Source organism: Pterocles gutturalis, unplaced genomic scaffold (assembly GCF_000699245.1).
Source record: "Pterocles gutturalis isolate BGI_N339 unplaced genomic scaffold, ASM69924v1 scaffold4443, whole genome shotgun sequence".
Taxonomy (NCBI): Eukaryota; Metazoa; Chordata; class Aves; order Pterocliformes; family Pteroclidae; genus Pterocles; species Pterocles gutturalis.
In genome coordinates, this window is record NW_010122796.1 from 5,534 (window position 1) to 27,037 (window position 21,504).

At 46.4% G+C, this 21,504-nt stretch overlaps 1 protein-coding gene across 1 annotated transcript in view; it reads right to left on the reverse strand.

Annotated features, from left to right (window-relative positions):
• Positions 1–21,307, reverse strand: part of MYO9A (myosin IXA) — a gene marked incomplete at both ends in the record, with an annotated part of 26,817 nt that extends 5,510 nt beyond the window's left edge. The window contains 18 exons of the mRNA XM_010077631.1: positions 206–334; positions 903–1,095; positions 2,887–2,948; positions 3,794–3,905; positions 4,593–4,640; positions 5,525–5,713; positions 6,378–6,494; positions 6,960–7,183; positions 7,916–8,073; positions 8,492–8,604; positions 13,096–13,308; positions 13,812–13,893; positions 15,457–17,103; positions 18,016–18,326; positions 18,503–18,652; positions 19,149–19,271; positions 20,298–20,408; positions 21,209–21,307. Of these exons, the coding sequence (XP_010075933.1) occupies positions 206–334; positions 903–1,095; positions 2,887–2,948; positions 3,794–3,905; positions 4,593–4,640; positions 5,525–5,713; positions 6,378–6,494; positions 6,960–7,183; positions 7,916–8,073; positions 8,492–8,604; positions 13,096–13,308; positions 13,812–13,893; positions 15,457–17,103; positions 18,016–18,326; positions 18,503–18,652; positions 19,149–19,271; positions 20,298–20,408; positions 21,209–21,307 (4,081 nt within the window). The remainder of the gene's footprint in view (positions 1–205; positions 335–902; positions 1,096–2,886; positions 2,949–3,793; positions 3,906–4,592; positions 4,641–5,524; positions 5,714–6,377; positions 6,495–6,959; positions 7,184–7,915; positions 8,074–8,491; positions 8,605–13,095; positions 13,309–13,811; positions 13,894–15,456; positions 17,104–18,015; positions 18,327–18,502; positions 18,653–19,148; positions 19,272–20,297; positions 20,409–21,208) is intronic.
• Between the last annotated feature and the right edge of the window lie 197 nt (positions 21,308–21,504).

Below are 21,504 nucleotides of genomic sequence, written 5' to 3' on the forward strand. Positions count from 1 at the left end.
CATGCCACCAAAGGCCAGAACACACTGCCCGTGGCTTTGTGTAAAAAATCCCCTTATAGCCAAAAAATCAGACTTTGAAACCAGGTAAATATAATTTGGCAAAAGCAGCTGGTTTGGGCCCAAAGAGTAAATAAAAAGTTCGGCACTAAAAGTGGCAGCCGTTTCCCTCTGCCAAGGGAACACGATAGCAAAGGAGGCTCCTTACCCATCGCCCGCAGAAACTCCTCGTAGAGCTCGAAGGTCATGAGAGGGTTGGGCAGATCTCGGAGCCACTGTTTGAACACGCTGGCGATGACATGGATGTTGTAGTCGTCTAAATTCACATTATCAATGTCTGGGTTTGGCAGCAGATTGAGGGGGGAAAAAAAAAAAATCAAGAGGCAACGATCAATATGAAGCTGTTAGTAAAGCCAAGGGGTTGGACCAGATGGCCTTTAACGGTTTGTTTCAACTCAAACCATTCTATGATAAGCTACTCCTCTAGGATAGGAAATGTTCATGGGCCACCCCAAAACCACGCTGCATTTAATGGAGAGAAATCTAGCGCCTGATTCAACTCCACGTGTTAAAATTGGAGAGGAACACATTTTCCAGGACAAGTAACCCTAGGTGGGACCAGGATTTCTTTTCTTGCTGGCATTGACTGCTACGGTGCACATAAGGCCATGTTTTCCCTGAACTAGAATGATGTTTTTTCATTTATTGCACCCAAAAAAAGCAGGAGTCGGTGACTCAAGTTTTGGTCGGAGATGTGAAAGCATCACTTACACAGCCCGCAGGTGGGGAAGGCAGGACCGCTCCCTTGTTTCACTCTGATGAAGCATCATCCCACCTTCCTCACATCCAACCTTGCTGTTGCAGAGATTTATCTCCCCATGTGGACTTTTTTCCCATGCTTTTACCTGTATCAAGCCCTTGTCGCAGCTCCTTGATCTTGTTGGTGGACCCCGATTTTCTGTAAATGCCCTCTGTGTACAGCCCGTGCATCTCGATGTAGTTGATGAGCTTCTCCACCAGCACTGGCACTGCTCGCTCCTCGCTGGTCAACCGGGAGAGCTCCACACCGAACTGCCGAGACGAGAGCTCAGGGTCATACTGAAGGGGAAAAGGAAAAAAAAAAAAAAAAAAGTGGGGGGGGGGGGTTTAAATCCTTTCAGGAAGCAATGCTGGTGCATCTTGCAATGCTAAATCGGTCTCCAGTCATAAAAGTGTGGATTTTCTTTGCTCTGCTTGATGGAGAAAGCCAAACCTGAAGACATCTCAGGTGTTCCAACCCAATGCAGCTGGGCACGGTCCTCCTCCATCTCCTGCCCCTCTGGCACCATCTCCAGGGATGATTTCACTCCCCAAAGAGGATACACGAAGTAGAACAGGTCAATCTGAGTCTTGGGTATTTAGATCAACTCACAGCATTGGTAATTATAAAATGTCTACGAACAAACATGATGCCAAAATAAGAGCATAAAAAAACCCATCTCCATCTGTCAGGAAAGATCATTTTGCCAGCTGCAGACGCTCACTGGAGATTTGAGATTTGGCAAATTCAAATCCCAAATGGGAGATTCTGGATGGGAAAAATCAAAAGATCTAATAAAATTTTGACACAAATGCTCGGGCTCAGCAAAAAGGAATGTGAGAGGGCACACGCTGCAACCCAGTCATCAGCAAGATGGTGGGGACCACGACGCAGGTCACAGCTCCTCTTATAACAACTCCGGCATCTTCGTTTTCCACACTCAATGCTATCCTTTCATCCATCTTGTCAACCTCAAGAAATGATGTGGAGAAGATGCCCGTGCTCTTTCATGCTCTAGGCAGAAAAACCCACCCCAGGAACATCTGGTCTCTGCTACCAGCTGAAATTCATCATCTGCTGTTCAATGAGCTCGCTTGGCTGCAAAAACCATCAACAAACACGATGCCGTGAACCCCATGTGCTACTTTACTCAAGTCAAGTAGCTCCAAGATGAGGACCAAGTGTGGGTGAAAGCAATTTTATGGCCATCAACAGAGAGGAACTTGGCACTGGCTCAAGCTCACCACCGATCTGGAGAAACAAAACAGTTACAAAATCAACCGTTGCTGGAAGATAAAGAAAACAGATTTTTTGTGGCTCCCTGTCACTGAAAACAACCCTAAAACCATTAACCCACCAAGCACAGACAAGCCAGAGCCTTCCTACAGCAGGATTTCCAACCACCCAAGTGGAAAGATACTGTGAAGAAACTGTGAGCTTCTTTCCTTGGGTACAGGCACAAAAACTTCCATGTGCAGAGAAACCCCAAGAAACGAGGAGGCTCCAAGCATCTCTGAGCTTCTTGGGGAAAAGAAAAAAGAAATCAGAGATCTCATTGAACTTCCCAGATCTGTAGAGCAGAAAGTCATATGAGGTGTTTCCAGCTCTTGCAGAAATACTGCCAGAAAGGTAAAGAGCACCAGCAAAAATACTATATCGAAGCAAATATATTCAAATATATATATATTCAATGTACATATTCTGATTATTCCTTGGGAAAATTTTAATCATGCAGCTTTGCGGAGGCTGTATGATTATGGAGGCTGTATATTACGGAGGCTGCTCTTCCCCATGAACCCCCAGCTTTCTATTATTCAGCGTGGTTACAAGGCAGGGAACATCAGTATAACATCCGCTGCACGACTGGGCAGATAAATAGCAATGCATCGCTGTGTTACTCCCAAAATACGCGTAAACTCCGAAGCACTCATTGGAGAGACCTCCAGGGATGGCTTGTCCAAGCTCCTGCTCAAAGAAGGGTTACTGCCAGCATTATATCAAGTTATATGCCTGCAAAGATTTTTTTATACAAGCTTGGGATCGCTGTCTGAAAGGTATTTAAAGAAAGAAAAGGAATGAGAGAGGTTTACCTTTTTGGAGCACTTGGTCGTGGTTTTAAGACAGCACTTCTTGTGACAAGCATATTTACATACTGCAATGAAGAAAAATAGTATTTAATAATCCAAAAAGCCATATCGCTGGCAAAATATGAATTAATATGACTTAAATAGCTCCTCTCAGGGCTAGCAGGTCAAAAGCAAGTCAAACTCGCAGTTCTCAGGGGTCAAGTCTATATTAGATCCACTCAAACCAAGACTGAAGTCTTTAATTTTAAAGGTGCCATATTTAAGTCCCTGAAACATTAAAAAAACCCCCGATAGATCAACTCAGAAGATAAACTAGGAGCTACTCTGAGTTATCAGACATGGATATGCTCAAAGAGGTTGCAGATAGCACCTAATTTGTCAGCCTGAAATACCCCAGGGTTGATCCTTTCAACCTAATCAAAGAAACACTGGAAAAAAACAAAGTCATTGATCAACCTTTCCCATCAGTCCTCCTCCGTTTTTCTGACCTCCCCCAAAACTTCACATGCCTGGAGGTGAAACGCGCTCAGCCAAAGGAATTCACAGGCAACCAACGGGCCGAAGTGGCAGAGCACGTTCACCATACCTGTCTCTTTACTGTCCTTCTTACTGTGACACTTAAATATGGTTTGACCATGTGGGATGACCAGATGACCTTCCAAGATGTGCAACGCAAAGCTCCCACACACAAAACCAACCGTACCACAAGGACCGAAAGGACTGCTGGGATGGATTTACTAGTTGACTTCAGAAACCCTTAAGATCTGTCCCAAAAAACTCTTCTAATATGAAAGAACCCCAATTATTTGAGAGTGGGGTTGCAGGAAATAGCAGCGAACACCTGTCAACATCCCAAAACTCATCACCGTGATACAAACACAAGAAAAAAGCTCAAAGAGAGTGTGCTTACATTTACAAACAGAAGCCCTGTCCATTATCCAGATCAAGGAGGAGCAATATTCACAGTAGGTGGGGATGCTGTACTGGGTCGCCTTAAAAATGTGTCCGTTATGCTCTTCCACCTGTGACAATAAAGGTTGGGTTGTGAGAAAAAGGAGGTGGGTGCTTAGTCTGCTGCAAAACAGGGAGGTGAACATGGTCAGCTCTCCAACTTTGGGCTATTATTTGCTTTTATTCACTATTTTTGTTTCCTTTTCAGCCCACAGAGAACCCGAACAGCCATCCAGCCTGTATGGGAACCGAACCACTGCGCAAGCAGGTTAGAAACTGTGTTTGAGGTTGGGTGGTCAACTTCTCCAGGTTCAGAAGCTCTTGGCATCCATGGCCCCTTTTTGCTCTGCACTTGCATCCTTCCTAGTACTACCACATCCTTTAGGAAAAAAGGAGATGCCATCTCCTACATCTCTGATATTAGAGATGTAAAACACACACTATGAGTTTATGCAGAAACCCAGAACAACATTTTCTGTGTCCCTCTCAGTTCTTCTAGAATAACTCTTGACATTACATTTACTGTCCTGACTGATGTGGGACGTGTTTTCAAAGAACAACCTACAGCGATCCTTGATCAAGCAAACCAAATCCACCTCGCCCACCTTTCTAGCACGTCCTTTCACAGCTGACCTTCATTACGGTGTGATGTTCAGATCTCAGCACAGGACATGCCATGAGCAGGTGTCTCATCGCTCATCATTTTGGCCACAAGAACATTAATTTTTTAATGCTCAGGCACAGAGTGCTCAACTCACCACATCCGCTTCCTTTTTTCTTCTCTTTTTCCGTTCCGTTTTTGGCACCTGGTATTAGAAGGAGATTTAAGCATATTTATGAGCAATTTCCCCAGGTAAAGTGTACAGAGGGCTCGTATCTAACGCTGCCCACTGCTTTACCATCCTCCAGTGCACCCGCAGCCCCAGGAGAGTCACTCTAGAAAACTCTCTGATGGATCACCCCATTTTCAGAAATCCTGTGGCCAACTGTCCCTATCTTCAACTCAGAGTTGAGATGAGCTGCTCTAGCTCCAAGCCCAACATTGGTGACCTAAAGCTCTCTCATCTCATGACAGACACCTGAGGAGAACGTGGCACAGCACTGGAGTCAGACCTGATGCTCAGCCTGCTTAGACCAATAAACACCATCTCTGAAACCCAGCCTGAGCCCTCGTGGTTGTCCTCGCAGACAATATGGAGCAGAAAGCAAGCAGCTCAGGTTTGTGGAAGGCACACTGCAAACTCTGACTGCTTTAAAAACTGTAGCTAGACCCCAAGGATGGTCACTGCACATGTCCCCATCTCCTGCAACCCAATGGATGGCGAAGTATGTGGTCACTTGGGAAGAGGCCAAGAGACTAGGAAAGCTTGTTTCTCTTTCACTTTCCCTCAAAGACTGAAAAAAAAAACCCTAAAAACTAAAAAAGGAGGACCAGGAGCTGCCTTTCCAACCATCCATAGATGGTTGCAGCTTTGCCCTGGAGACAACACCTACATGTTGGCGTTGGCCAAGGCCCAGCTCAGCCCCGTTGTGAACCAACAAATCACGCCTTGCGTGCCAGCTTAGGTTGTCCACCTCAGCTTCTAGCAGAGGAGAAGACAACAGAGGTTCCCATGTATCCGCAAAGAGCAGGAGTCTGTGGAAAGACAGTTCCCAAATCTTCAAGGGGCTTAAGAAAAGCGCTGACTACCTTCACCGCTGTGTAGTCCAGGGGTTTGTACTCTATCATATATTCATCCAGGAAGACTTTGAAGGTATTGACCCAGACTTTCACTGGAGACTCGCTCCAGTCCCTCTGCTCAAGCCTCATGGTCTTCTCCAGAATCTGCTCGAATAAGGCATAGAGGTCCTTATAGCGGATGCTTTTCCCATCATCCATCTTTTAAGGAAACAGAAGCAAAAAAGAAAAGTGATTTTTATACACGCCAGACTGCCCCTTCTGCTCCAGGCAATTATTTCAGCCTGACTGGCTTCCAACCACCCAAGGAAAGTCCAAGTATGATTGAAAGGAAAAAATCTAACCTAACAGAGAGTTGGTTTGTGACCTTTCTCATGGTGGCTTCTCAGTGAGCAGGGCAGGAGGACGTTAAATGTGAGATAGAGTCTTAGAAGGAACTTTTCATACAATCTGGGCAATAAAATAGCTTTTTTTTTTTTTGATCACTGTGATCAGAAGCCATAGTGAGCATTGCTCAGATTCAGAAGCAGCGGGAGAGCAGAGCTCCACATAGCTCAGACGTCCTTCACTCGCAAATTTAACTCAAAGGCTTCCAGGCACTTTGGGTGGCAAATAGGAGTTTATTGACTTACTGTCATCTCCCATTTGACTGGGAGCAAGCGGTAATGAGGAGACCAGAAATCTCCACTCAAGAAGGAAGAGTTTAGTCCAAATTTATAGCTCATAGGACTGAATACAAAGAAAGAGCATCCACTCTTTGGGATGAGCAGACCAGGAATGGAAGGCTCAGCAACGTCTCCATCACCAGGAGGACCCAGAGCATCTCGTTTCTCCTGGGCGTGGAAGTTCTCACCCCGTCACTTACCGCCAATGCCGAAGAGTAAAAGCTGAAGATGTTTTGTCGGAATTCCTTCAGTGCTTTCTTGAACACAACGTCCACCAGCGTGTCCTTCTTGCTGTCCTCGTTATCCAGCTCATTCATCTGGGAAACCAAAGGGGTTTATTGCACCTTTGCTGCAGCAGAGCATTGCATGAGATGAAGCAGCACCAACAAGCATCTGCTTCACCACCAGCAGATGATGTTAATAACGATTAAAAAGTGCTTTCTTCTGAATACAAACTAGAAACATGAGCACTTCCCCGCAGCCTTCAACTCCTTCCCTCCTGGGTCACCCATTTCTGATGCCACCAGGGGCAACTCAAAGCAATGGAAGCACAGAAGCTGTTGTGCTCGTGCAGAATGACTGCATGGTGCATGCACAGCATGCTCATCTTTTCTCCCACACCTGCCCTGGTGTGTAGATTAATAATAATATAAGGTAATAAGATGAATAAGACAATTAGATTCATTATTAGCATTGCTACTGCTGCACCCAGGACAGTTTTGGCTTTGTTGGCTCTTTGAGCTCTCTGATGATCTATCTGGAGCAGTGAGGACAGCAGTTACCTTTTTGAGGAGAAACTCATCCATGCTCTTCAGGTCGCTAGCGCTGGTGATGATCTGCAGCGAGTCGTTCTGCCACTGCACGGGCTCCAGAGCCACGTTGCTGATCTTGACGCTGCGCTTGCGTTTCACTTTGGGAGAAGGTTCCTTGTTCTCCTTAAACTCCCGACGGTATATACCAGACAGCTCGGGACTGCGTGGAGGGGTCAGGTGGTGAGGACCCAACTCTATGGACAATAATTAAAAAGGGAGAAAGAGATTGAAGAGCAGATTAGTTAACAAATGCTATTTCCCAATTCCTACCTATGGCCTGGAAGAGAAGCAGGGTTATTTCTTGGTTAGTCATAAAAATCTATGTCTCTTCATGAACTCCCAACAAGTGAAAAATATGAAATGTAATCTCCCAGAGCTGCAAAGCAAAGTTCAGCCACTAAAATAGGGAGATGGGCATTGGAATAAACCTGTGGAGGAGAAAAACACTCTGTGGTACTCATAGGAAGATTAAATGTAACTTCTCCTTTGGTTATTTCCTCCGTCAAGACGGGAAACATCTGTCCATGTCCAGATAGCTGCCAGGAGGATTAGCAACATGGAAGTCCTTGGGATCCGTTTTGGACCCCACCCTCTAACCTACTTGCCATCATTTTGGGTTGACACCATTCATGAATTCAAGGGACATGAACCAGCACAGACATTCAAGTTGTGCAGCTTCCCAACCCGATTCCCACAGCAGCCTCAGCCAGACCACACCATCGTATATGATACTCCCATTTACAGACACTCTAACCCTATCGATAAGCCAACATTCGTCGATTCCTTATCTTTCCCCAAGCAATACATTGGGCTACACTTGGTTGTAGCGTAAAGCCAGACTTAAACTAGCTTTGCCCTCTGCCGTGACAGCGAACACAATTTCCCTGCTCCTTCCAACACTGGCACCAGGCCACCCCACCACCTACCTTCACCAAGCTGCAAGCCAGAAATCACCTCCCTGCTGGGTGCTTCTTGCTCCGCGTACAGCTCCAGCAGCTCCGACTGGGTAGCAAGCTTCTCCCGTGGGGTCTTCTTCTCCCCCTGCTTTCCCTTCACCCAGAACCTCATCTTGGCTCTCTGAGACCTAGAAATAATTAATTAAAAGAGGCACTGCCTTAATTAGGAAAATGTCTTTCTACCCAAAAACTATCCCACATCTCCCAGACCTTCATGGTGTTTTAGGAAGAGTTAAATGCACATGACTTCTACCAGGGAAACCAGGCTATGCATCCTCAGGAAGGGCAAGAAACTCAAATTTCATGCATGCAATTGCGTGGTTTGGGATGGGACATCTGGTATACGGCATCAAAACTTTATTGTGATATGAGCAGGATGTCTCTTCTAATTGGGCATGTCCGCAGTCCCATAGGAAAGACGGGACAAGGAACTCGTGTGCTGGTTTTGGCTGGTGGAGCTCCAAAGGAGCGGGGGTGGTTCAGCAAGGTGATGGAAACCAAGGACACGGGAGGGACTCCTCTCCCATCTCCAGCCGTGTTTCCTACCTCCCATCTGGAGCCAAGGTCTTCTGCGCGGCCACCAGCTTCCCAATCTCCCCCTGAGACATGGTTTTGTGCAGTTTCATTTGGCCTTCCCCGAAGGCGAATCGCTGCACTGTCTGTAACAATCGCAAGCATGAAGTGTTTACAAATGAGACAGCACTTGGGATGCCAGATGATTATTTTCTTCCTAGCAAAAATGCGATATTTCATCTGTTAGGTCTTTATTCCTATCTGCCTACAGGTGAAAACCTAAAGTCCTGTTGAGCTAGCTACAACTACAGAAATATTTTAATAACTCCTAAAGGAAAAAGGCATTTCCTTTGCTCCAAACTCTATATTGAGGTCCAACCATCTTTCTCCTTGAGCAACCAATGATGAAAACCAGCGTGCACCAAGCCACGGGTCCTCATCAACCAGCTTGCACAATTGCTGCACCACCTTGGTCCGGGCAGCCCAGCTCTCCATCCCAGAATAGCCACATCAGCCATGATTGTTAGCCACGACAAAGTGATTTGTGGTGTTCCTAGCGCCAAAGGAACCCTTGACCATATGGATATGTCCCAGCAGAGCCTCTTCCTCCAGCTCTCGTTGAGGTCTTTGCAGAAGTCCAAAGTCTTTGTGCCAAGGACATGTTAAAATTAAGCTTTTAGAAATAAGAGATGTTGCAGCTTTAATACAAAGGATCTCCACTTTTGTTACCACTTATAATGTCCTAGGATCACTTTTAAGGGTGAAATGAATTTTCAATAATTCAACCTAACAGGATTCCATGAAATAGCCCAGAAATAGTCTTGCTGTATTTTTTTGTTTAAAAAAAAGCTTTTTTTTTTTTTTTTTTTTCGCCCCCCCAATTGCAGCTGTGATTTCGGAGTTTGGCTCCTGGAGGAGACGCCTTCAGCATGAGAAAAGCTGGGAATGAGGTTGTATATCAGGATTCGGAAGATCATGGTCAAATATCTCCTGTAGCTTTCCCATCACCAAAATGTCTCAATTGAAGACACGGTGGTTTTAAGCATTTCTTTTCCTTCTATTATAAATATTTCAAACAAAATTATACAAAATATGGGCTGCAGGGCAGTCACATTTACCATATTTACCCTTCTTCAATGCTTCAGTTTTCAGCCCTGGACTAACCTCTCTACGAGCCAGGAGATGGCAGCACATCAGGCAAAGTTGCCACGGGGAAAGAAAGAAACTCTGTAAACCATGGAAGGGTTTCTTGTTCCTGTCACTCTTAGGTTTAGGTGATGATCACACATCAATTGTGGATGGATGCTGGGGAAAAAAAACCCCTCAAAACCCATAAAAGTGATTTCCATCCAGCCCAAACTTACTACTTACTTTTTAAAATGGCATATTAAAATATTTACCCCCATAATATAATTTTGTTCTAGAGTAATTTCAACCTTTTAAGCACTTTCAATGCTTTTTTTTTTTTAAGTATTTTGTGGGGGCATTTACTCCCTTTTTCCCCTATCTCAAAGCCATCGGTATGTGCTGACCATGGCAGGCAGGCTGAGGGGATCCCCAGAGCAATGCAGGGGTTGCTCTACAGGACACCACAGACACTTTCTTTTATATCGTACCTACTCTGTAACCTCTCCAGCTTTTGCAAGTGAGGACTACAAGGCATTTTTGGTCTGAGATCCTTCTGTTTGAGGGACTCTTCCAAGAAGCCGTGATGGGCAAGGTCCTCATCTGGTTGGGAAACCAGAAAATCCCTGGCACAGGGACACCACAAAGCAACACAGGGGTACAAACGGCAATAGCTGGGGGATCTGGAGTTGTCCCCCGGATGAAGAGATAACTGGGGCCAAATGAGGTGACCTGTCCCAGCAGGCAGCTGTGCTATGTGCTGCACTGAAGACCTTGCTAAAGTGTGATGCTCCCTCTGAAGGGCTTAGGACAAGAGATCTTATTTCATCACTTGCTCTTCAGCTTGGGATCAGCTGGTGACAGATACTTGGCCCAATGTTTGTCAGTTAGTGGCTTTAGTACAGAGGTTGGAGCTAAATGGCTGCTTCATTATCCAAGACCCTTTCTCTAGAGCCTCTGCTGAAGGAGAATGTATTCAGAAAATACTTTTGGTGTAATTTCTCTAACCGAGACTTTATTTGCTGCAGGAAGGCTCTCCAGGCTTAGGTGCAAAATACGAGTCATATTCAGACGTGCTGACCACAGCCAGGAGCTATTCCTCCCACTTGTACTTGTCTCGCCCCAAGGCAGTTTAATCCTCAGCTAATCACTAACCAAAAAGCTCAAGCAACCTTTGAAGGCTTGGTCTTGTCGGGAAGTCCTTGAGCCTTAAAGGCTCTTTGGAGTCAACTGTACACACCTGTGCACCCTGGGTTTCAGCTCTGGTTGAAGATGCTCTTGGTCTTTGCTGCTCTGAGATACCCCAGACCTAGGCCAGGAGCATGGTGGACCTCTTCTTACACAACCATTGACTTGATGGTCAAGAAATCCATGGGCCTAATGGTCAGGTTCACGCCAGTGGTGAGCCATCACACGCTCAACTTCACACGGTCGCACATGATCTTTCTTTCGTCCCTCCAGCAGCCCTCGGCCTCTGAGCAGCACATTAAAAGAGGCTTTTTTGGAAAGTCGTAGCCAGGGGCTGGAGCTCTATGAATAAACTATTCACCAGCACATGGCAACTGCCTGACTTGTCTTCATGTGAACATCACAAGACACAACGAATATGCCTACGTAGGCATCCACCTACTTGAGTTCATACCCAACCCAACATCCATCGGTATCACTCTATCACAGGCTGCTTCATTTGTAACACCCAGCCAGGCTCCACTAATAAAGAGGAATAAGCAGTCTCTACATTTTGCTAATTGTGGCAATTCTGACCCAGAAAAGCCACAAGCCAAAGGGTTGGTCCTGCAATACAGAATACAGATGGAAACACTGTACACGTTATGAGGACAGACAGATGTTACCACACGATGTCACGGATAGCATTTCCTAGAAAGCAGAACTCAACCGCACAAGGAGGGGAAAGTGCTGCCCACCAGTTAGAGCTAGCGATGGAGAGCAGAGGAGAAGAGGGATACAGGAGAGACAAGAGACAGCTGGCACCTACTACTACTCGCATGCCGTGAGAGCTGTTAACTCTGGTGAGCAGAGGTGCGAGGAGCATTTCTAAAGAGCGGGATGAGCCAGGTCCCTCCCAAGGATGGAGCTCGCCAAGTGCCTTTTGCATCCCAGTGGGAAAGATTTCTATGGCTAAAAACCCCCTAAATCTTTGGAAAAGGGTAGCCTGAAGGAACACAGCACGGCACTCCAGGTATGGCGTGGCCCCTCACCCAGGGTTTTCGCCAGGCTATGGAAACTATTACATTTTACTACAGAAAATTCTCCCTTTCCTGATCTACAAGCAGGCAGATGCGCTAAGACGCAGCCAAGTGAGCTCAGATACTAGAGCTGTCTTTCCATCAGGTTTTGAATATTCCTGGCTCGAAACTCCTGGAAATTTATCAAGAGCAACCTTAAAAATTCATGGAATTCGTAAATCTCTGCTCCCTTCCCATGAGGAAATTATCCTGGGAAAAATTTAACCTTTATAATAAAAGCTGCTAACAGAAAAGTCACGAAAACCCCTCCTTGGCCATCTGACTTTCCTGGAAAAGCTGATTTTAGGATCGCACGAGATGTTTGCTGGACCCACGGCAACGTCGTAGCACAAAATAATTGCTGACTTTGGTTTTTGTGTTTGTTCTTTTTTTTTTTCCTCCCCACATCCAGGACTGGAGCTGGAGCAGCAGAGCAAGGCAGCTCTACGCCACGCTCCGCTCAAGTTCTTCCAGCAGGAGATGATTCCTGGTGTTTATCCACCCTTGTACAGAACCATCTCCACCACCTCAGGAAAAAAACCCCACGAGTGGGATGGAAGCTGTTGGCCTCTCCCACTCCTGAAACCTCTGGGTTTGTGATTTTCCAAAAGCAGCTTATCCAGGGGGGAGAATAAGCTTGAGATGCAAAAGCTCTGCAGCACAGAGCATGCTGCTGCAGCCCATGGGGCTGCTGAGGGACTCCAGTTACTGGGCTGGAAAAAGCCACTAAGGCTGTGGGTTTTGTTTTTTTTTTTTTTTCTTTAAAACCCACTATTTCACTATATTTTACATGTTTTTTTGCCTTCTCCAAGATGCCGTCTGCAAGCACTGAAGACCGAATAATCATCGGACACCGTGTCTAAGGACCAAGAGATCATTTTCTCTGTTATCTATTGATTTTAGACAATCTTTGATTTTTTTCTATGGATTTGTGTAGAGCAAAAGGATCCTAGTGGGACTTTACTATTAACGTTAAAAACAAACAAACAAAAAAGTAGCTGTGCAATATGAGTTTCAATGCTCCAGGAAATCTATGGAAACTGTAGCTGGTATCGAATCAAGACAGAAAACATCCCCAAGGTTGAGAAAAATACAAATTATTTCCCTATTTCTGCTGTGTTCACTGAGTTTACCCATCGTCAGCATCCTTGGAAGGGGGAGAAGAAGCAGAGGGATCAGTGCAGCTAAGGTTAGCAAAGATAGGCTCCGGTAGTTTCGCTCGCTCCTTTTTTTTTTTGTTTCCCCCGCCACGTTGGAAAAAATTACCATTTCGGAGTCACTGTAACAGGCCTGCCCCAGCCGGGCTGCAGGCACCGCCTCGGGATGAGGAGGTTGGTCAGAGGAGAGAAGGAATTCAAAATTGCCATCGTAATCATCTTCCTCCGTATCCCCCTCCCCATCGGCAAAAGTACCTCTAGTCAAGAAATCGGAGCGCGTCCGCGCCATGCGGGCTTTCTTTTTATGGGTCGGTCTGGGAACCTGCTTGACCAAATGATAAAACAAACAAACAAACAAAAAAATGGGTTTTATAAAGAAAAAAAAAAGGGAAAAAAGCGTAGCTCAAGTACAGCCTTAAGACATCTCTGAGTGACGTTGCACCCCATGGAAGGGACACAGAATTATATCTAGCGCAAAGAGGACCAGGAAAAAACAAAAACCAAGACAGCACAGTGAAAATGGACAATCATGGATGTTACTCAAACGTATGTGAAACCAAACCAAGACAAGACAGCGTTGGACAGTGTTTGCCATCAGGACCGCGAGATCCTTTTTAGCCAGAGCTGCTACTAATTAATGTTATGGGGGCTTTGTATTTTTAAGAGAAGGTGTGAAGGTACTGTGATACCCTCCTTCCCTACATCTAGCAGCCCTTCTGCTTTATAGTTCACTTCTTTGAAGCTTTTGAGGGCAAACTTGAAGAATAAGGTTGGTTTTTTTCCCTTTATTCAATTAGAAGAGAAAATAAGCAAGCCACAACTTACCTCTCCTCTGCCAGACCCTGGCATTTTAAACGGCTTCCTGGGTAGTTCGCCCTTGGAGAGGTTTTGCTGGTTTGCTTCTCTCCTGAAACACAACAGAACAGAGATGTTTGGTCTTCTCCTAAAAGCCTTCCCACCATGCCAGCCTGGCTCACAGGAGCATACAAGTGCAATCAAGACCAAATTGCAAATTTGAGGTTTTGAAATCGCTTTGAATTCTTTAGGATTTGAGTTAATACCAAAGGACAGGAAGACACGACGTTCTGCCTGCCAACTCTACCCATCACAGTGGTTACGGATGGTACTTCTGGATTCTTAAACGGGATTATTCTGTTGCAGAATCAAAAGTAAAATATAGGAACTTTTAATTTTTTTTTCCTGTTGCCTGTTCTGTGCATGAACCAGGAAAAGAAATGGAAATAATTTTTTGGGGGGAAGACTATTCTCAAATACCCCCTTCCAAACCAGTTCTCCAGAACCTCCTGCAGATTTTGTTAGGAACTGGTTCAGAAGGAGAGCATCCTCAGTTCAACCTAACACTACATTAAAAAATATTAAAGCCACTTAAGTGGCTTTTTGCTCAGCTCACTCTTCCTACTGTCCCTTCCGAATAAACCCCCCACCCTGCCTATGTGTGAGGGATGCCGCTGGCTCTATCGGGGACCAAAGTACTTTTAAAAAAAAAAAAAAAAAAAAAGTATTTTTTAATTGACTGCCCTTTTTCCCCGTAATGTGTGTCTAGACTTAGTTACACAGGAATTCCTCCCGTTGCAATGGCACAAAACCCGCAAGACTCGGAGGTACCTTGAGTTATCAACAGCAAATGTTCCCCAGTAGCTTTTGCCTTGGTTTTGGGCAGGGGGGGAGGGAAATGTCCTTTTTGAGCTAAATGGCCAAAACCTCTCCAAAATCAGGCAAAGCAACACGATAGAGTGGGAGCAAATGTTGTTCTAAGATTTTGCTGTGGTCTCTAGACCCTGTGCTGGAGGCAGCCCAACATTTAAGCAACGCAACAGAGCTGAACGACTGCTAAGCCTGTTACACGTGGAATTATATTTCTGCAAGCGATACGCTGCGGAAGCGCGTTCGCATCCCAAACTCTCTCCAGACAGTTGCTGTTTTTTAATCTAGACAATTTTTTTAAAAATGTTTTTTAATTTAGACAATTAAGATTGTCTGAATGGCTTTGCTGGCTGTGCTAATTATACAGTAAACAAGAAAAATCCTGATATTTTCTGCCTTATCGAGTCATTTCTACTCTGACAACCCCAAAATCCTAAGAATTTTTTCTTCATCTTTTACCTTGAGGAATAAACTCCTATCATTGTTTGTCTAGGGTAAATGAAAGGAGTGTCAACCCTCTTTCTATTAACTCCCTTCACCTGCTAATGTCCGTGATTATCTCGCCTGGCTTATGTAATGCCCATCACATAAGAGACCAAGACATCGTATTTCCAATTCTTTTTCCTTTTCCTCTGATCTCTACTCGCTTGTTGCTAGAAGACGAAGAAACCTGTCTTCGTTTCACTAGGGGTTTTGTACAGTCTCCAGAAACAATGTTCTGGACCATTTGTACAAAACGGGTTTCTAGCAGAACAAAAAGTCTACAGGAAAGTCTACGGAGAAAGCCCACCACCTTTCTACTCACTGGAGGCCGAAGGGATTGTCTTTCGGCGTGAAGAACATAGCGCTTGCCTTCGTCTCCTCATTGGCCTGGTTGGCCATCCGAGGTTGCCGGAGGCGCTCCGTCCTGGAGAAGTGGCTGCCCGGGAGGTCCCTGGGGTCCAGAGCTGGTCTGGAATGGCAGCGGGGTTCCAGTGCTGATCCCGACGGACCTTCCCTTCGCTCCATGAACATGCTGACGGGTCTGTCTTTGGGGGCACTGTGGGCTGGAGAGCTGCCCCTGGTCCCAACGGTGAGACCTTTGATGTCCACCGATGGGGTTGGAGTCACAGCTTTGGTGGGGCTGTGCTCCCCTCGGCTCTGGGGGTGCAGGATGAGGACCGACTGAGGCCGGCTGTCTGGTTTTTTGGTTGGTTTGAGGGAAGGGTCCTTCATTCTGCTCTGCTCAGCCCTCTGCAAAGCCTCCACCCGCCCTTGCTGCTCGAAGGCTTTGCGTTGTCTCTCCAGAATTTCCTTCTGCTGACGGATCTGCTCCATCATCTCCCTCTCATTTTGCAGCTGAAGTTGCTTTTGCCGTTCCTCCTTCTCCACGTTGAGCTTCTCCAGTCTCTTGATGACAGAGTCTGGAGAATGGGCCTGTGGCACAGTTGCTGTCCCGCGTTCCTCTCTCTTGGGAGAGGACTTCTCTTCCTTCCCTCCCAAGGCTCTGTTCTGGTCTTGCTCAGAGTCCATCCTGACCTTGGAGACTGTAACTGTCCTCTCCTCTCTCTCCACTTTGTTCCTCAGGTTATTCTCCATCAGCTTCGCCTTCATATTGTCTTGCGGTGGAACGTAGAAAGTAGGCAGGTTGCTGGAAAGGAAGGTTTCTCTTGGATGTGCCTTGTATGGAACATTCTGGGGGTCACAACCCACGCGCTCCTTCACAGTGTGGTTCTCAGGTAGCTCCAAGTCCGAAGGCATCCTTCTGCAAGCCGGTAAATTGCTGTTCACATCCGCTGCACAGAAAGACTTCTCCTGCAGATGAGCCTGGGGACTGCTGGGCAAAGAGTCCGTGGGAAATGACGGTGCATCTTGCTCCTCTAAAACTAAGGAAATGAGTTTATTACTCGGGGTATCTTCACAGCTTAACATCTCAAAGCTCCCTTGAGAGCTTTCACTTTCCGGGGTTCCCTGAGGGGAATGAAGTGCCTCAGATACAAGCTCGGTGGACCACCGCCGCTCTTCTGAAGGTGACAGCCCGCCAGTGGACCGGACCTTCAGCAGTTCCAAGCTAAATTTTGCCTGTTCCAGTTCACGCATTCTCCGGCTTTCTCTTTTAGCACGAACCACTTTTTTCTGGTTGAGATCCTCCAGCGACTTGGGTCTCTCTCTGACAATGACCTCCTCTTCGGTGTCCATCCCACTCTGGCTACTGGCTCTCTCATGCCTTTTGTACAATAAATTTGCAGAAGCATCCAGTGGGTCCAGGTGATTCACCCGATTATTCTCCATCAGTGATTTATGTTCCTCTATAGCTCTCACTCGCTCTTCAAATGAGCCGTCCTCCCACTTGGATGGGTCGGAGCCTTTAATTTCCAAAGCAACATCTGCTTCCAGACCATCCTCTTCTCGAACTGACAGGCCATTCTCCAGCTGCTTCTCTTTTAATCTCTGCTCTTTCAAAGCTCTAAACCTGCAAGAAAGCAGAAAAATGGCAGGTTGTACTCCTGCACTCACTCATGTCCCTTCAAGGCACTGCACTGGCGGCATCTCATCATGACGACCGTCATCACCTCAAGCAACCCCAGAGCAAGACAACGCGAGCGCATGTTCGGTTTTCAACCTTCCCCTCTTACGCCATCTCTCCTACTCCAGGACCGCCCCAACGCACCTGCAAGTTCCTCTCGTGCTGCCAGCTGCAGCTCCAGCCTCCATCCTTGGTCTAGCTCATTTGTAAGTTGATGGAACCAGAAGAGCTTCACCCATCGCACCCCCTTGGCTTCTCTATCTTCACGATCCTGCCTGGGCAGCCTTTGGTACAGCTAGCAGGGACTCGCACCCCGCACCAAGAGCTCTTTGAAGCTCCCAAATCTTCCACCCTACGTCAAGGCGCTCCACACCTTGTGGGTAGCACCTCCAGAGAACGAACCAAGACCGCGGCCAGCAAGCCAAGGCATAGCTGGAAACCCTCTCCCCTCTGCAGCAGCTGGTTCCAGTATCTGCTGTCCCCGTGAGACAGCACAGCGACCAGATTGGCAAGGCAATCTGAGTTAAAAATAGGCTACTTAAACTGATGCTGCTGCCAAGGAGGGAAAAAAAACCAGCCTCACGAGTATTTATGGCCTTGGCTTTCCACTGCCTACGTGCTGCAACCTGAAATAGGCTCTGCTTATTCGAAGAGTAGGCCGCGCAGCTAAATAAACTCCTTTGTTAGAAAGCATGGACAAATGAAGGATCAGGGCAGGTCAGGACGCGGTCAGGGATTCTACAAGGGGATGCCATCACGTCACCGTAGTCTGAGCAGTGCCTGAATTCACATCAACCACCTCCCTCCCCAGTGAGCATCATCAGAAGATTTTTTTCTTTTTTAACCCAACAGCATTACCTTTGTCGTGCTAAATATCCTCGGCACGCTGCTTGCAAGCAGATGACTCTGCTCCGGCTGGCCGCGTATGCCCGCTTTGCGCAATGTCCCCGCCATGCTGCCTGGATGCTGGTGCCCGCCTCGTGCCGCCGCTTGGCGTGCTCCCGCCAGCAGCTCTGGATGAGCTGGGCTGCAAAGTGCATCTGCAGGAACCTTCGCCTTTCCACGAAACCGCGCCAGTGGGTCTGGAGAACGACGGCAGCTTTGCCGAGGACGAGGGAGTCTGGGGATGGTTCGCCTTGCTTTCGACTCCGGTAACTCCGCCAAAATCTCTGCAAACACAGCGGGCAGCTCCTTGGAAAGGGTGTCACCCCCATTCCCAACTTATTACGGCACTAGGGGTCAAATCCTGATTGTAAGCTTCTTCCTTGGAGAAGGGACCTAATTTTACCCATCTGTAGGATTCATGGGTTGTAATTTGCAATGAAATCAGGTGCTGTCACCTTACCTGGATGATGATGGCAGCTTGCCGTAAGCTCAGGAACTGCCTCCTGCAGAGCATGCTGCGGAACCAGCGCTGCAGCAGCATGATCCGGCGCAGCACCTCCCGATGGAGCAGGTCCTGCAGAAGCTGCCGCTCCCGCTCCTTCATGAAAACCTGGCCCAAAAAAAAAAACTCAAAACCAAAGTCAAAAACCACTAGCATGGAAAGCTCCCGCTGCCACAAGACAAATGATTGAATGCTGCTGGTTTCTGTGTCCTGGATGGCCAGAAGAAACTTCAGCTGCTGGTTCTAGTTAAGCCAGCTCTAAGAGGTTTCAGCAGTTTGATCTACAGTCCAGGCTCTGAATTACAGACCTTTGGAGGAGGCAAAATGATAGCCGTTGCGCATCAAGCTATGTCTACACACAGAGATAGTTTTTTGAAGGCTGACTCATTAAAACCAAACCAGCGACACGGTTTAACACAAAATAACAATATTACTTATTATTGTTATTTATTGTTATTGTGCTAACAATATTCAAAGCTTCATTTAAGCCACTGGCTTCTGGCAAACAGAAGCAAAATAGTTTTATTAATTAAAAAAACAGATAAAGATGTGAATGTTATCTCTGTGTCTTAAGCGTAAGTCTGAGCTGAGGATAAACATTTACCATTGTTCTTCCAACTTGGTAATTGTCTGGATCGAGTTTTATTTTCCGGAAGAAGTCATGGATATTGTGCTTAGACGGGCTGATCCCTTGTGGCAGAAGGACATGGAAATGGCTGACGAAATCCTGAAAAGGAAACAAACAAACAAACAAACACACACCAAGATTTGGTTAGATGGGTCCTGCTGTGTCCCCTTCTTCTGTAAATAACAGATTTGCTTCCCTGGACAAGTGGAATGGGATTTATCGAGTGAGCAGCAGGACAGATAGCGTTTTATGGACTGAGAAACACCAAGCTTCCTCCACCATTTGTGGTTTGATGGGAAACACATCAAAGCAGGGACCCAGTGACAATCAAATGTCTTTCAGTGTGGGAGGAGAGGTTCTGCAGAACCCGCAGGGTCATCTTGAGGAAAAAAATGCTCCAAATCCTCAGCAAGGGCTGGGATTGGAGGGGGTTACCAGCATCTGCAAAGCATCTCAGAGATGCTCCATCGGTTACTGCTGTGAGGACTCAAAGGGCGGAGGAGGTAGGAAAGGAGAGATCCTCCCCAGTAAGGTTGGGATGTTCTCAGCAAGAAACAATTCAGTTTTCCCTTTTCTAAACAGCTGCTGTGCAGGACAGGACATCTGGCCCAAAGCAGCTGCCAGCAGGAAACAAATCGGCACCGGCAAAGCATGAAAGGACCGACATGTGCACAAAACCTGGTGAAAACATGGAAAAGAAGAAAACAGGAAAAGCTGGATAACTCCTGAACGGTTCAGGGGATGCCGATCACCCTCCCGATGGGACGCTGCCAGCACTGACAGGCTGGGGCGAGTGCTGTTCCCAGGAGATTTCAAAGAGTGCATGCAAATTGGATACCTTTTGGGGTTTTTTTTTTTGCAAAAAGGAAGTTCACGTTACAAAAAAACCCACTGCTTTTGTTCCAAACCCATGCCATGATCTGCAGAGGCTTGTAGCCTTCGCCTAAGTCTAGACCAGCTTGCTAGAAACCAGCAGCGCTGCAGAGGACGGCTCCACGCCAGACATCAAATTACATCCATGAGCTATAAATTCATTACCTTGTTAAAAAAACCAAGCTGGCAACATTTAGACAACTGTGATAATGATGCTAAAAGTGGTGAAAGACCGAAAATATTTTCCCCAACCTGGAAGGAGTACTTGCAGCTGTATCCCGACTGGCGAATACGAACGGTCTCCAGCATCCCCGTGTAGCGCAGCTGCCGGAGCACCAGGCTGTCATTGAACCGCAGGGGCAGCTGGAAGGGGAAAAGCAGCCAACGGTGAGCAAAGATTTCTTTTAAGCCAAGCTTTTAAGCATGCGGATGGGGAAATGGATTCGGCAGACGGAGCGCATCTGCGTGACACGTGCATTGGCGATGCTGCTCGGGGAGAGAGGGATCGCGGCTCTCCGGGAACTGCACTAACCCCTCCAGGGTGGAATCCTGTTTGCTTCCAAGCAGCTGTTGGATGGAGAATTTCAAACAGCTAACTAGATAGAGAAAGTTATAAAGAAGGCTTTTTGGAGCCCCCAAACTGAGTAAGACTCCCCCAGGGCACAGCCAATGGGCAAGATTATGAGCAATTAAATAATCTCCTGGGCATAGGGTCCTTAGCCCATGAGACGAATGCTTAAAGCTAAATTCAAGCACTATGAGGCATCACTGAGTCAGGCCGAATAATGTGGCTTATTCTAAAAGTATCTTGCACCTACAGAAACTTTATTTTAAAGCAGCTTTAGGGCTCCGTAACAGTGAATTCACAGCTCTGTAAATCTCTATTACGGGTGGCAGGAGCTTCAGCAGAGTCAAATTCATTTATTAAAACCAATATATAATTTTTTATATTTTTCATAGATGTGTTTCTACAATTACAAGCAAAAACCAGTGCAGTTCATCAGCACCCAAATGGCATCCATACTTCCCACGGCTCACATACAAATATCTTCTCAATCCAATTTGATTTGGGGTTTTCTTTTCTTTTGAATCCCCCTGTAGAAACTTCCAAAATATTTCCAAGACGATTTTTAGCAGCGTTTCTTTCACGGGACAGGATTTACCTTTTCGGCATTAGATCGGATGCACTTGACAAAATAAGGTTCTGCTTGGCCAAGGGTCTCCATCAGCTTGTTGAGCGATGCCTGCAACAGAGAAAACATCTTCAGTTGGGAAAGGGAGAAAAGATCATGATGAATAATTAAAATCCAAACACTTAAATCAGAAAATAATTTTTAAAAAATTGAATAAATGATGAGTAAACCACACAGATGGGAAATTGTTCCCCAAAATGAGTGTTTCAGCCCAAACAACTTGGCTGGTTTTGTCAAGCCAACAAATTAGCTAGAAATAAATATAA